Source organism: Gastrolobium bilobum, unplaced genomic scaffold (assembly GCF_033153095.1).
Source record: "Gastrolobium bilobum isolate Gb01-03AN ecotype WA unplaced genomic scaffold, APGP_CSIRO_Gbil_v1 utg2313, whole genome shotgun sequence".
Classification (NCBI taxonomy): domain Eukaryota; kingdom Viridiplantae; phylum Streptophyta; class Magnoliopsida; order Fabales; family Fabaceae; genus Gastrolobium; species Gastrolobium bilobum.
Genome location: NW_026897042.1, coordinates 235,318 through 250,850, shown reverse-complemented (window position 1 = coordinate 250,850; position 15,533 = coordinate 235,318). Strand labels below are relative to the sequence as shown.

Here is a 15,533-nt window from a genome sequence, read left to right as displayed (position 1 = left end):
AGTGTAATTCAGTTCCGCTTGGACCAAATATATATACAGTTGGGGGGAAAACCTAAAAGTATAGAACATGTATAACAACCATGTATTTTTGTACCAAAAAAAGGTAAAAAGAAGCATGTATTTATTTTGAGGCGACAATTCAAACAAAATAAAACACCTCGTAAGGGCGTCCCAGTCAACTCAGCTAGATAGTACTTATCGCCCAAGAATTGTCTCCACAAAACAATGCATACATACTATGACGGGACATATGACCAACATTCCCCCATGGGTAAACTACTTGGATAACGCGACATTACCCAGTGTCAACAAAAATTAAATTCCTTATAACACAACACCTAAATTGTTCCTCGGCGTTGGATTAGAGCCAATACAGGTTCTCATTCAATGACAAACATATATAACTAAACTTTAATTCATCAAAATGCTTATAAAAAAAAATTGGAGTTCCGTTGAGCCAAATAAATGGTGATGCACGCTGGAGACATTCAATTATTCGATTTAAAAAACAAAACTAGAAAAAAAGAACGCTCATAAACAACCAACTAAAATGCTATCAGTTGACATTATAAAAGTAACATGTTTCTAAGTCTTACAAGAAACTAACTTGTTCATAAATTGCTGCATTTTTTTACACGAGATTCACTAACAATTCAACCGAGGGTAAGCTAAACTAAAACAGACTACAAAAAATTCGTAGCACCATGGCTAAACTAGTGAGAAATTCAAATGTAAAACTATTACTTCAGAAGCTCAGAAGGATTAGCCATACTATACCGTGTACAAAAATTCTCTAACATCAGAAGATTAAACATCCTATAAATCTCCAACAACCACTTTACAGCAATCAATACGCCCCCGAAGAGAGGACGATCAGCAAATACGCTTATTACCCTAATACTTAAAACACTCCTCGATGACAGTAACATGGTTTGTATCAGGATTATGTTGGGATAGACACATAATATGTTGATACCTATCTCGAGTAAGAACATGCACTTAGCCAACGCACACTAAAAATATTTACAATCATGCAACAGCAAACCAGGTTACCCAAACAGCCTTACCATAAATTCCGCTAATTACAGTTCATTAAGTGTAATAATACCAAAAAAAACTCTTGGCCAAAAATGATAAAGAAATAATATGAATGTCAAAAACTCTCATTGAAAAACAAAAAAGTCTTACAATCCTCATGTTGAAACATAAAGCAACTACATATTGAACGAAATAAAAATGACACAGAAGAATGTTCCACAAAGCCTTTACTCCTATAAACTGGTTAAGAATGATTTTTCAAAACCTTAGGCAGTGGCAGCTCCTCCCTTCTTCCTGGGTGCAGCTTCGGTACCTGATTCAAAAATCAAAAGGATCATATTAACAAAATATAAAAAACAAAACAAAAAAACACTTAGAAGAAAGTGATTAAATAGAATACCTTCTCTGAAGCCGCTCTTGAATCTGCGAGGCACGTGACGCAAGTACCTCATCCTACCAGTCCCAGTGGTCTTTCTCCTAATGGCCTTGACACTCCAGTTATCTGAAATCAACAAAACCAAATTAAATCAAATCAAAATTGAATTTTGAAACAAAACCCATTTCCGTTAATGCCAAAAAACTTACATTTCCTCGTGCGAGCCGCCGGATAAGCGCAGGCGGAGCAGCGACTCTTCTGGAGGTGGAAACTGCGGCGGCCACACCTCACACAGAGTGTGTGAGTCTTGTTCCTCCTCTTACCGAAACTCCCCGTTCCCTTACCCTGCATTCATTACAAAAATTAGCATACCGAAATCACCTACAGATCCATTGAGAGAAGGTGCAAGCAAAAAAAAAAAAATTACCATTGTAGCTGCAGATCAGAAACCCTAATTGGAGATATGTGGCTGCAGAATGAGAAAGGGTTTTATATCTCGTATGACGGTGAATTTTGTGGGCTCTATTTTCTTCTTTTTGGGCCTTGGCCCATTTTGTAGTAACATCGTTTTTTTAGGGCTTAGGGCCTGATCTAATCCCACCTATTTATGACAATTTTTTTAAATAATATTTTGGAAAATGTTATATTTACTGTTTTTTTTTTCTTATTAATTGTTACTATTAAATCTTAACCATTGATTTTTGTCACTCTAACGGTTATAATTTATTGAAAATTAATAATTAATTAATAAGTGTCATCCAATAAATTATAACCGTTAGATTGACGGAAATCAACGGTTAAGATTTGATAATAACAAGTAATAAAAAAAGGGTTGCTTTTTCTTATGCGACATGAAAAGAACTTTTTTCTTACTCATACAATCAAATGGGCCCGTTAATTTTAAAAAAAAAATATTACCACGAAAATCGAGCTCTCACTGAGAGTAAAGCGGTTAAAAATTAAAATAAAATTTTAAACTTTTTTTGGTTATATATTGGAGTGGCGCGAAAGGGAAATAAAGAGAAAGACAGTTTAAGAATTGTGAATCCCTAAACCTTAGCATAGAAAAAATGGATGCGAAAGAAGAAAACCCAAAATTCCGAGGGTTCCCTTTCAAACCCTACTCGATTCAGATTGATTTCATGAACGCACTCTATCAATCTCTCAATCAAGGTGGCATTTCCATGTTGGAAAGCCCAACCGGTAAGTGGTAACTAATCATTCTTCTACTTTCGTTTTTTTTTTTTGCTTAATTGTTATGCGATTATGTGTCATTGTGTTGTAACAGGTACTGGGAAGACTATGAGTGTCATTTGTAGTGCTTTGCAGTGGGTGCTTGATCGGAGGCTACAACACGAATCACGGGAAGCATCGGAAGTAGGTAAGGATCAAGCAACTGGTTCGGATGATGAACCTGATTGGATGAGAGATTTTGTTATTAACAAAGAGGAGAAAACGGAAAATAAGAAGGAAAAGTTTAGATCTATGGTAGGAAAACCTTATAATAATAATAGTGAGAAGAAGAAGAAGAAGAAGAAGAAGAACGAGAAGGAAAGTTGTAAAGATTCTATCACTGAAAAGGGGTGGGAGAGTTTGATAAAGGAAATTGATGGAGTGGATATTATTGATGAGGAGTTTTTACTGGAAGATTACGAGAGTGAAGATGAGAAAGCTCTGGGTCTGGGTAGTGTGGCGTCTAAGAGGAAGGCCATTAAAAGCACATTTAGTTCTTCAAGTGAAGATGAGAATGATGATGGTGATGAGGAAGAGGAGGAGGAAGAGGAGAAGAAGTTGAAGGTTTATTTTTGTAGTCGAACACATTCCCAGCTTTCACAGTTCATAAAGGAGTTACGGAAGACAGTCTTTGCTAATGAGATTGATGTTGTGAGTTTAGGCTCCAGGAAAAATCTTTGCATTAACCAAGGTTTGGGGTTTGGAATTTACTTCAGTTGGATGGTCCTTTTGATTCCATTTGTTTACTTGTTGAAGCTGTAGTAGCTACTGTGTCTGTGTTTTAACCCTGATTTTTGTTGCATGTTTTTCCAGAAGTACTAACACTTGGAAACTCCACACGCATAAATGAGCGATGCTTGGAACTCCAGAAGAAAAAGAAAAATGAAGCTACAAAAGTTAAGGTGTGTGGGGTTTGTATTTAAGGCTATAGCCTATAGGTCTGTTGCTTTGCTAGAAGCTTAATTTTGAGAATGGTTTACCACCTTTTCTTCATTCTAATGGATGATGTTTGTGATACACTCTGCAAGCCTGACTCTGTCATCAGTAATAGACAGGTGAATTTGCACGTGTCCTCTCTGTTAAGAATGAGAAGATTGTGCTTAAGTTTTTATGGATGCATAATTTATGTGCTGGGAGGATGTATGTTAATGAACCTTCAGTAATTGGTGCTTCTACTTGTTCACCAATTTAAAAATTGATTATTGGTCAAAGAACCAAGAAAAATAGCTTTTAGAATTATAATATTGAAGATGAAACCACAGGAATTACAACTTCCCTGCTAAATGTCTAATTAAGTTACTAAGTAACCTACTCCGTACTAACTCTGTATAAATAAGGTAAATGTTCGTAAAACACTTTTGCAATTGAATAAATAAGGCAGAGTCTGGACACTAATGTCTCTTCGACAATGGTGGTTCTTAATTGCAGAACTTAAGAGTAGGTGCAGGGGTACGCAGAACAAAGGCCTCTTCTGGTTGCCCAATGCTTAGAAAACATAGACTACAACAAGAATTCAGGAATGAGGCATCTCAACAAGGGCCCTTGGATATTGAAGACCTTGCTAACCTTGGAAGAACCACGGGAACTTGTCCATATTATGGATCTAGAAGCATGGTTAGGGGAGCAGATCTTGTTGTCCTACCATATCAGTCTCTTCTGTCAAAATCATCTCGTGAAGCACTTAGTCTGAATTTGAAATCCAATATTGTTATAATAGATGAGGCTCATAATTTAGCTGATTCACTTATCAGCATGTATGACTCCAAAATTACTTTATCACAGGTATGCTTCTCATTCTATCTATACCTTGATTGAAGTTTCACTCGTGTCTTTTGGTAGCTAGTATGGACTTGCAATTTGCATTTGCATATGCCATCTTGGGATGCTCTTTTGTTTTGTTTGGGGGGTGGAACAAGTTGCTACTACAACTTGAACTTTGAAACCCTATCTGAATTCACAGCCTCCCCAATCATTTGATTTTGACACCCATATTTTGGATATATAGTTTTGATTTTTCCATTAATTATTAGATGGTCTATGCGTACAGCTGGAGAATGTGCATTGCCATGTGGAGCGGTACTTTGTGAGATTCCGGAATCTTTTGGGACCTGCTAATCGGAGATATATTCAAACTCTAATGGTCCTCACACAAGCTTTTCTCCGAGTACTACTCAATGAGAAGGATGAAAATCTAGGAGATTCTTGCCATGGTATAGAACAGACTTCTGAAGAAAGTAGAGCCTCTGATTTTACTATGTCCATCAATGATTTTTTCTTTGAACTAAATATAGACAATATCAACTTGGTCAGATTGTTGAAGTATATAAAGGAAAGTAATATCATGCACAAGGTGAATCTTGCTACTAAATATATGCATTTTCTTCTGATAGAATGCCACGTGATACTTCTGAATTTTCTGTTGTTATTTTAATGTGAAAATTTACTTGATTTTCCAGGTTAGTAGTTATGGGGAAAAGGTGGCTAGCTTGGAGAAGATATCAGCACGCGATAAAATTGGGGAACATGGTGAGGAGGGAAGCTGTCAGTCTTCTTTCCAGGCATTAGCTGACATATTGCTATCACTGACAAACAATGATAGTGATGGAAGGATAATCATTTCCAGGTCTAGACCAACGAGCTTCAGGAAACAGGGAGGATATATTAAATATGTTATGCTCAGCGGAGAGAAGATTTTCTCCGAGGTTTGCCTGATACTGTTGCATTAATTAGAAAGGACTTTAGAGCTTAAGTTTCTTTTCCTAACAGATAATGAACAAGAAAATAACTCTGAAACTTTCTCTAGATTGTAGATCAAGCACATGCTGTTGTATTAGTAGGGGGAACGCTTCAACCTATAGAAGAGACAAGGGAGCGACTCTTTCCATGGTTACCACCAAATCAGTTGCATTTCTTTTCATGTGGCCATATTGTCTCCCCAGATAGCATGATGCCAATTGCGGTTACCCGTGGGCCTACTGGCCGCTCCTTTGATTTTAGCTACAGCTCGAGGAGCTCAGCAGACGTGGTGAGTATATCATGGTTTTCATGTATCATTCTTCAGTATAGTTTCTCTGAAATGATAATTGTGGTGACTGATTATGCTGCTTCTTGTGCTTTATAGATGCGAGAGCTGGGCCTTTTGCTATGTAATTTGGTGACTGTGGTTCCCGAAGGAATTGTAGTCTTCTTCCCTTCTTTTGATTATGAAGGTAGAGTCTATGAAAACTGGGAGTCTTCTGGCATCCTTGAAAGGATTACAAAGAGGAAGCGTGTCTTTAGAGAGCCTAGAAATAATATGGATGTTGAATCAGTTCTCAAGGAATACAAAGATACCATTGATACATTATCGAGTATGAATTCAGAAGCAAACCAAGCATCTCACAGCGGTGCGATACTCCTTGCTGTTGTTGGTGCGAAGATATCTGAAGGGATCAACTTAAGTGATGGGATGGGTCGGTGCATAGTCATGGTTGGACTGCCATATGCTAGCCCATCTGACATTGAGTTATTGGAGAGGATAAAGCACATTGAAGGTTTTCGAAATTCAAAGTTCCTTGAAAATCCTAGTTCTTCTGCCAGTTATAATGTATACAGTGGAGATGTGCAAGGTGGTTTTGGCATCTTAAGAAGTTGCAGTCACAGAGGAAAAGAGTATTATGAGAATCTCTGCATGAAATCTGTAAATCAATCAATAGGTGCGTACTTACAATAACCCCTAAATAGTAATTCTATGGCTTGTAGATCTCTCAAGAGGTTGAGCACTGATTGGTGGAATGGACTTTTCATAGAATCTCACTGGTTTAACTTGTTTGTTAAAAAATAAGGATTGGAGTCTCAAGAGTCAAGACTGAAGATACATGTTACCCTAGAGTTCAACCTCTTGGGAGATCCACCTCTTCAAAGAATTACCCATTTCTGAAAAACAATCGCTTACTAGTACTTAATTTTTTTCAAACAGGAAGAAATCCATGGTCCATAGCTCATGATTGCTTGTCATCTTACTGGATTTCTTTGTCTGTTGTGCATTCTACCTATAGCACGTGTACCCATCTCAATGGCTTTTTCCACTGACCTTTCACTGATATATGTATGTTCGTTGTTTTAGGTAGAGCAATCCGTCACATTAATGACTATGCAGCAATTTTATTGGTTGACACAAGGTATGCATCGGATTCCTCAAAACGGAGCTTTGCCCACCCAGTCACCAAGCTCCCCCAGTGGATAAAAGATCGTCTTGTTTCTTCTTCCAATAACTACGGTGAAGTACATCGTTTGCTGCATCAGTTTTTCAAATTCAAAAGGACATGCTGTCAATAACCCCTGCAGCTAATCTTATAAAGCCGTGATTTCCATTATATTCGTTCATAAAGCCGTTTCATTTAGTTTTATACTTTTTACTTCACATGTACTCTTTTGTTATTAAAAAAAAGGGAAAAGTTCACCATGCTCCTGGAGTTTGCTTCAGAATCACCTTTGTCTATGTGGTTTTTTTTTATTACATATATTCCTGTGCTTTGTAAAAAATAAAAAATCACAGGGGCATATGTGATAAAAAACATACCCTTTTGCAAACCACAGGGGCATATGTGATAGAAAAAAAACCACGGGGACTTATGTGATTCTGAAGCAAATCACAGGAGCATTAATGAACTTTTTCCTAAAAAAAAAAAAATCTCGAAATTGGGCACAGCAGTAATAGTTTTAAGCTATTTCATAATCAATAAGACAGTTAAAATACGAAACAATGAGTTAGCAAATCTAAACTTGCGAAACTCTAGTGTGTGTAGTTGACGTTTATTCGTTTTCATCAGCAGAGCTCGTGTTAAAGATACAGCACTTCATCTGCGTTTTCATACAAGCCTAAAAGTAACCGTTATTCTACTCTGAATGATGTTGTGCACTCTTTTCCCGGGCCGTTGATGGTTCCTGTATGTAATATTTTATCCCCAATTGTTAAAAAATGTGGACGATGGAGACTCATACATGTTATCTGATCTTATTACTGATAACAGTATGTACAACAGGTTAATTCGACATTCATCGTCACGTATGACTCATAGCATCGTAGCCATTTACTAGCAAATTTTTTTTATCCATGGGCATAATAAACACGTTGGATTCCCTATTCAATTATGAGAGAATTGATGTCTTTCAAGATGCAGATTGAGTTAGCTGCTACCTTTTTCGAATTTTGAAACTAAAGAATGCTGATCATGGACTCATGGGCAATATGGCGTAAGATATTTTACATGCATCCAACACCCGATCATGGCGTCCGGATTTCGATATAACTTATCCTTGGCTTATGTGCTGAGCTTTGCCCCGTTTCTTTATGTTCCATAATCCAGATAATTTGTAGCACTTTGCATTGTCCTCCATCCATATGGGACTCGAGCAAATTGTGAAAGTATTGGAACCAAAGACTCCGAGGCTTGTTTACCGTAACATTTTGTAAAAGGTTCCTTTCTTTCTTTCCTGTCATTAGCATCAAGTGAAATTTTAACATCACAAAGGTTCTCTGACCTTGAATTAGTTCATTAATAATTACACACAGTTCACCTTTAATATCAGTGCCAAATCTCGTGGGCACCCTCATGAATGAGATATGCACATGTTTGAGCTTCCACAGTTATGTCAGTTGCCAGAGTTTTGTAGCTCTCCTCACGGGGCAATTAACTTTTCAAGAAAGCAACAGATATGTCTTGCTATAGAGGTGGATGGAGGAATTAGAACACTGGAGTGTCCAATAGTGACCTCAAAGCAGGAAATGGAATGCACTCTTCTCACTGCCCACAACCTGACTATAGAAAAGGGACCATGCTACAAAATAGGGTTTCTCCTTCAGAAGCCCTTGGGACAGATGATAATTAAGAGGATATGCACCAACTTAACCGGGTTTGGAAGGGGAGCATGTGTGTCATTAATTATTCTCAGCGACCCATCCTGAATTCTCTGGTTATAGCAGTAACTGAAACTGCTTTGGAGGTGCATTAATTATTAAGTGTAGTACCAAAAAGTTAAATTCAAGTTGCATGACAAAGCAGGTAGGCCTCCAGAATAACTCAATTGAGCACAACTTCGTTTAGGAGATCCATGGTTTCAAATGGCTTAACAACAAGCAAGTCCTTGTTTTAATCTTTTAGTTACCCACTATTATTACCGTCCCATCTTAATCGGCTGGACTTTTCAACAGCAATTGTCAAAACAAGACATTAATATTCGTGATAATCTACATACCAAAGTCCTGAAACTTATAATTTTTTCTTTAGTACGAAGGATGAATTGGTTCGGAAACTAAACAAAATTAGAGGCAACCCCCATGTCTCGGGACAAAATCTACATAAGGTCTTGGGCCCCAAAATACTTTGGCTCTCTGATCTTTTTCACATTATCATATCATATGGTCACGAGTAGAGAGAGAGAGAGAGGGTTTGAAAAGGACACTAGGCATGGGATGCCGTAGACAAAAGGGTGGAATTGAAAGCTTGACAGAGGAAACACATTGCTTTTGTCTTTTAGTGACATCAACAAAACATGTTACCATCTGCACGTCTCTTTCTTTATTTGGACAAAATTGGAGATTACACAAGAACTGCACCAGAATATAACCATGACTGCTCTTCAATATAGAGCCATTTGGAGAACAGTAGAACCACAAATGCTGCAAAGAGAAACCATACACAAGTCCAAGGTTTTCTTTCACAAAACCCTCCAAAATTTCAGGTCTTTCTTCTTTGGAGGGTATCAAAAACTTCCCAGATCTCTTTCCTTCAATCCATTCTTTCGTAAAATTGGCAATGCAAAAACTCACACAAGCGACCAATTTTACAATGAGTTTTACGATCTCTTGCACTCTGACCTCAGCAAAATGAAGAGGTTTGGTAACAATAACATATCCAGACCAAAAGAGCCAGCAATGGAAGATGCTGGAAGCTTCATGTGTTTTGCCAAGAACCGTCCACAAAAGATTATTCATGAAGACAGTGCAAAAGAGAAGAAGAACAAAGGGAGATCACAACTGAGAAAAAAAAAGGATTTAGATTCACAAAACACGAGTAAGGGAACTCATGTTTTAGCACAAAAGATGAAAGAATTGGATATGATGGATGCTGGTGATCTTGAGCATGTACTAGACATAGAAGAGGCACTTCACTACTATTCTCGCCTTAAAAGCCCTGTCTATTTAGATATTGTTGACAAGTTTTTCATTGACATACACTCAGAGTTCTCTGTTCCACAGCACTCTGTCAGCTTCAAACCTGGCTCAATCCGGTTGTAGATAAGATAACCAGTTAACCACAATGCAAATGATGCTCTAGTGTATAGGAAATCAGTTTTATTTCAATATTTTGTGCCTCTTATTTTCCTTTTTTTCCCACTTTGTGTGTATTGCTTGAATTGAATCCATGGTGTTCGTTCATCGATAATGATTTCTTACAATATAAGCATCTCTAACTTTCTTGTTTGCCAACTTTTAAATCTTTAGTTTCATTCTCAATGATGCTTGGATCATAATAGACTTACAGCTTTTGCTTAGATATTTGATAAGTGTGTCAGAAAAAACACAAAGGTATTTTAAAATTTCTATAACTTGTCCAGACTTACATTTGGCAATTAAAATGTAATGCATCCAAACATAAGAGGGGTGTTGGGGTTGTGAGAGTTGTGAGACAGCGTCTGTTCTTGGCAACACTGTCACGCAACCTTTGAACAATTTAGCCGAATCTGTCCCATAGGCAAGGTCAAGACCCGGATATCTGAGAGTTTCATCATTGCCAGGGCAAAATCTTGATGGAACAAAGTAGGATTGAATGCATATGCTTCAACCCAATTCTTGGTTATTTCCCCTTCCATTAGTTGCTGATCAGCATAGAGGATTCCTCTACTTTGCAATAGGCTGCGGTAGTATAACGTCCCAAAATCTGATCCATGTTGCTCAAACTCCATAGCCATTCCAGGTTCTTCAACTAAGGAAGAAGGTAAGCCTTTAAGCGGAGTTGCGTTAAATGCTTGTGATGAAGGTGAGCCATGGGATTTGTATCCTGATACTGAAGAGGAAGATGCATTTGAGTAATTGCATCTTGATCTTAGTAGGTTTAGAAATTCAATATCTATAGTGGGGTCAGGTTCATTAGTTCCATTGAAGTTATAGAGGCGGTCTTGGAAGAATTTGCAGTGGATTACACCAATGCTATGGGCACCTGGAAGTAAAAAAATGGACAAAGTCATCAATCGATAATGAAAATTTGCACAAGAACCAAATATCAGCAGAAGCAGAAACCAAAGACATATCCAAGCACCTACCCTAAATTGATCAAAGAAGCCAGCTAGTTAAGATGGCCATGAGTGCCTTGATATCAACAACTATGGTATAGAAATACTAGGCTTATTTTAACCAACAAATATATCCTATCTATGTTTTGGATTCCATTAAATAATTGCAAATAAATATTCGGGCATTAGATTGGTTAAGGGAATGATTTAAAACCAAAATGCTTGATGCTGAAAGGAAAAAGCTCATCTAAAGTAAGATTATCTCTAAAAGAGCAAGTAAGGGTGCACCGACTCTTAAACTTTAGGTTAAGAACTTAAGATCGCACACCCTAACTTGCTCATTTTAGAGACAAACTAACTTTAGAGGAGCCTTGTCCATGATGAAATATACAATTTCTTTGTGCTGAACCTAGATGAAAGAGGGATCCTATGTCAGCCGCTTCAGTATCATGAAATTTGAACAGAATATAAGACAAAAGGCTTTGTTACACATGATTACAAAGAAAAGGGGAAAGAAAAACTAGAAATTAACCTAGGAGAGTGACCATCTCTCTTTCATCAAACCCCCTTGTTTTGAAGGAAGCAAGGGTTTGTGATAAATCACCATAGGGTGAAGGAAGCTCGTATGTTGCAATGTCAGCGAAGGAGTTAGAACCATCTCTCCTTCCTGTATGTAACGGATAGAATGGACCACCAGCCTGAAAAATAAACCATGCTAAATTATGTTTCAGTGTGGCAGTGTCTATCAAACATACACACATACAATTGATAGAAGGGATGAGTAGAGAAAAAAAAATTACCAGAACCACGGAGTCTCTTGCTGCCAATACAAGAATATCAGCACAAGAAACAACCCCAGGGCATGCTTCTTCAAGTTTGGATTTGATGATCTCGATTACATCAAAACCTCTGAGACTTCCATTGGGAGGAGCCTCCTTCTCTGAGTCAATGAAATCATCATCATCTAACAAAACAGAAGCATCACATCCCTGATGCAAACCCGATTAAAATCAACACAATTCAGTCAAAAAAAACTTGAGAACTACTTATTCTGACCCAACATTCATAGAAAAAAGGTAACATCAGAAATAAGTACCAAACAACAAATTAAAAAAAAAAAATCACTTTGAAAACAAAGTTCCATAAATGTGGTTCACGAGAGCATCTAAAGCTTGATTATTAACAAGACCAATACAAATCTCTCCAAGAAAGTACTGTATATAGCTCAGAACTACTTTAGTCCAAGCCTCATAACTAGAAAAGCACAACAATAAGGAACTCAAACCATCAACCAGAAGAACAATTTAGAAAATAAAATTCAATTCCATGTCAGAAAATATCAAACAAAAGACAATTCAATAATCTGCACTCTGGAAATCATGTAAAAGTTGAAGATCAAGAGCAATTCAAGACGACCCAGATGAAATTTCCTCAAGAAAGCACTTAGGAGAGATCAAAATCGCAGAAAAGACATGGGAAAAAAAAAAGGAACCTGAATAAAGCAATCATGGAAAGCAAGACGAATGATAGCAGGAACCAAATTGGGTGTGGCTTGGTAGAGATGGTGAGTTGTTGTGCGAACAATGCGCTCTGCCTGGGGGCAGGAATCGCGGTAGAAATCATATTCAAGGAGTGAGTGAGAAGAAGAAGAAGAAGAAGAAGAAGAAGAAGAAGAAGAAGAAGAAGAATCATAGTTCTCGTTCTTGACGGATAAAGAGACTAACGGAACGGAAATGGTTGTGTTGGTGTTGTTAGTGTGTTTGTGGTTATCGAAAGAAACCAATATGCACAACACAAGAACCAGCAAGCTGATCTTGGGCCATATCAAAGTTTCCATCTTTCTCTCAAAGGGTTTCCGATTCTTTCACCAAAGTTGAAGATTGAAGTTGCAGAGTTTCAATATGAATCACAAGCCAAGATGGCGGGAAAAAAGTTCGTTGGTCGGTTCGGTATATGAATGAAAGTAACATAACCGTCAGCAATTAGGAAGGAAACTCTGCATTATGATACTTGCTATTTTTTATTATTATTATTATTATCTCTGTGAGTAGTTATTGCGACAGAATTATTATTCAATGCTTCAATTTGTAAATTATGTAATAATTCTAATGTCATGTTTATGTTTTTAAAACTATTTTTCGAATAAATGATCTTAACCATGGTATAATTATTTATAAAATGTGTGAATACTACCCTTAAATTAAAGTTTTAATATTTACGGATTGAATTATAAGCTCATGAGCTCTAATTACCACCACTTATTTTTTAAAAATGTAATCGTTTCTATGCAAGTTGCTTTCGTCAATGTGAAGTATCAGGCAGAACGAAACATACACTGTCTTAACCTTACTCTAGCTTTTTTAAGTCATAATATATTTTCTTTTTCTTGCCTTCTAAACAAATGTGGCTTGTCTCTAGAATTTATCTCCCATGTAGAAGTGGGCTTTGAAAATTTTTGCAACAGCCAGTCCATCAATTTCTATCCCTATTTTTATTAACTAAACTTCGTAACTGTAACTTGTAATAAAGATAAATATCACGTTTCGGATGTTTTGAAGCATCAACGTTTTGGACAAATAGTTCTACCATTCAACGGCCGTTTGATACACGGTTTTCTGGAGGATTCACGGAAAACTAAATATTTTTAAATTTTTTATTTTCAGATATTATCGTAAATTGAATGTTTTCATCGTATTTATGAAAATCGTGATTTCCGAATAAATAAAAATTTATCCTATACTATAACTAGTATGTTTTAAGATATATAGCAAAGAATGGGTCAATTTTATGTTTGGTAATTAGAAAACTTAAATGAACAACTTCATAATAGAACAAACACTATCTCTCGTCTCAAGAGCTGCATTCGGCCACATGTTAGCTGTTGAAAATGCAACATGCTTAAGTCCATTTTCTTTCATAAATTTATGACCCAGCAGAAAATTAAGACCAAAATTAAAATCAAATTTCCTCTTTATAAAAGCAAATAGTAAAAGCTCAGCCACAGAGGAAAAGAATAGAAACAATAATTGAACTTGAAACACATACATAGGTGCACTACTAAAAAATGCAAATAGAAAATATTTGCTTTTCACTTAGAAAAAAATATTTGCTTTTCACTTCTGTTTTTTTAGAAGCTAAAGTCATTCAAATACACTTTTTTTTTCGAGAAATTCTTTTTTTCCTTAAAAAAATAATTTTTGAAAAAAATAAAAAAATTCATCCAAACGGGTTTCAAGTAACCTGAAGAAGAAGCTCAGTATCAACTGAATGGAGATCCAAGAGGCCAGGGCTGAAATCTGTAACAGCCCCAAACCCTGTAGCATGATATTGTCCGCTTTGCCCCGCACACAAGTACCGTCGAGCTCACAGTTTTGTTTCTTGGGACACCCCACAAAAGGCCTCACACTAGAAGAGGTATCCACACCCTTATAAGGCATGCTTCGTTCCCCTCTCCAACCGATGTGGGACATTACATCCTCCCCCACTGGGAATACAGCGTCCCCGCTGTACACACCGGTCCAGGGCCAAGGCTCTGCTACCAAATTGTAACAGCCACAAACCCTGTAGCATGATATTGTCCGCTTTACCCCGCGCACAAGCACCGTCGAGCTCACGGTTTTGTTTCTTGGGACACCCCACAAAAGGCCTCACACTAGAAGAGGTATCCACACCCTTATAAGGCATGCTTCGTTCCCCTCTCCAACCGATGTGAGACATTACAAAATCAATGGCTTTGAATGAGGCATGTGGATAAAGGTTTTGGAGTACTGGAAGTGGCGTTGCACCGCTGTAGCACCAGATCGCTGCCCCTGTCTGTTCATCTTCGATCACGAAATCAAACCATACTTTGATCACTGAAACGACGACGTAGAACTGGGGTAATGGATTATTTTATTTTATTTATCGTTGTGCGATTGGCTCCTTCACATTCAGTAATTCTGTTACCTTTCTTGAGTTTTGAGATCGTGCCGCGTGCCTTCATAATGAATGTGTTTAATGTTCTCATATTTAATGTCTGTTACCATAAAAAATTCTCTCATGTATAATGTTTTTTTTCGCAATCTAATGTTCGTTTAGATGATGGCAAGTGCCAACACATGAGTGAATTTTTTTTTGAGAAATCATTATCTCCTTCTACATGAGATAAGAATTTTTTCCTACACAAATTCGTTTTCCGTGCCAATTAATTTTTCTTTTCTTTTTTAATTTAAAATGTGGGACCCACATTTAACTTATCTCTACTTTTTTTCTTTCCTACTATCCTACAACATAAGAAAATATGCACCCTTTTTTTTTTATGGCTTTAATGTTTTTATGTAGATAAATTGTCTATATTCACTCTCAAAACGATGTCGTTTTTGGTTGAAAAATAAAAAAAATTATAATGAGAAAGATTATTATAATCCTGAAATATATTATAATTACAAAATACTTTAATTTCTGTCTCAAAATAACGTTGTTTTAAGTTTAATGTAGGTAACTTATCTATATTGACTGCAGAGAAAAATAAATCAATTTTTTATACGTGAGTGAAATTTTTAGGATGAGGTCAAAGAGTGATAATAAGGGAAGTGAAACAATAAATACTGAAATAGAAAGTTATAAAATTATT

At 36.8% G+C, this 15,533-nt stretch overlaps 3 protein-coding genes across 8 annotated transcripts; 1 reads left to right on the top strand and 2 right to left on the bottom strand.

Annotated features, from left to right (window-relative positions):
• Nucleotides 1-1,147: 1,147 nt before the first annotated feature.
• Nucleotides 1,148-1,928, bottom strand: LOC133303643 (large ribosomal subunit protein eL37x-like). The gene is made up of 4 exons (XM_061503587.1): nucleotides 1,842-1,928; nucleotides 1,624-1,759; nucleotides 1,439-1,540; nucleotides 1,148-1,351 (listed from the first exon to the last, which is right to left on the bottom strand). The coding sequence occupies exons 1-4, from the start codon at nucleotides 1,842-1,844 to the stop codon at nucleotides 1,305-1,307; spliced, it is 288 nt and encodes a 95-aa protein (XP_061359571.1). The 5' UTR covers nucleotides 1,845-1,928; the 3' UTR covers nucleotides 1,148-1,304.
• A 605-nt stretch (nucleotides 1,929-2,533) lies between these two features.
• Nucleotides 2,534-6,993, top strand: LOC133303640 (uncharacterized). 6 transcript variants are annotated; one of them, XM_061503583.1, is made up of 10 exons: nucleotides 2,534-2,617; nucleotides 2,703-2,902; nucleotides 2,936-3,338; nucleotides 3,461-3,553; nucleotides 4,086-4,429; nucleotides 4,695-4,997; nucleotides 5,104-5,349; nucleotides 5,451-5,672; nucleotides 5,769-6,342; nucleotides 6,753-6,993. In XM_061503583.1, exons 1-10 carry the CDS (start codon nucleotides 2,557-2,559, stop codon nucleotides 6,962-6,964), a joined length of 2,658 nt encoding a protein of 885 aa, XP_061359567.1. In that variant the 5' UTR covers nucleotides 2,534-2,556; the 3' UTR covers nucleotides 6,965-6,993. The 6 variants fall into 6 exon arrangements, with proteins under 6 accessions (XP_061359567.1, XP_061359566.1, XP_061359562.1 ...); XM_061503582.1 differs by having other exon boundaries at nucleotides 2,703-3,338; nucleotides 3,461-3,534; nucleotides 4,076-4,429; XM_061503578.1 differs by having other exon boundaries at nucleotides 2,703-3,338; nucleotides 3,461-3,549; nucleotides 4,076-4,429.
• Nucleotides 6,994-10,342: 3,349 nt separating this feature from the next.
• LOC133303627 (putative Peroxidase 48) lies at nucleotides 10,343-12,758 on the bottom strand. Its single transcript, XM_061503555.1, has 4 exons — nucleotides 12,414-12,758; nucleotides 11,722-11,910; nucleotides 11,454-11,619; nucleotides 10,343-10,848 (listed from the first exon to the last, which is right to left on the bottom strand). Exons 1-4 carry the CDS (start codon nucleotides 12,756-12,758, stop codon nucleotides 10,343-10,345), a joined length of 1,206 nt encoding a protein of 401 aa, XP_061359539.1.
• Between the last annotated feature and the right edge of the window lie 2,775 nt (nucleotides 12,759-15,533).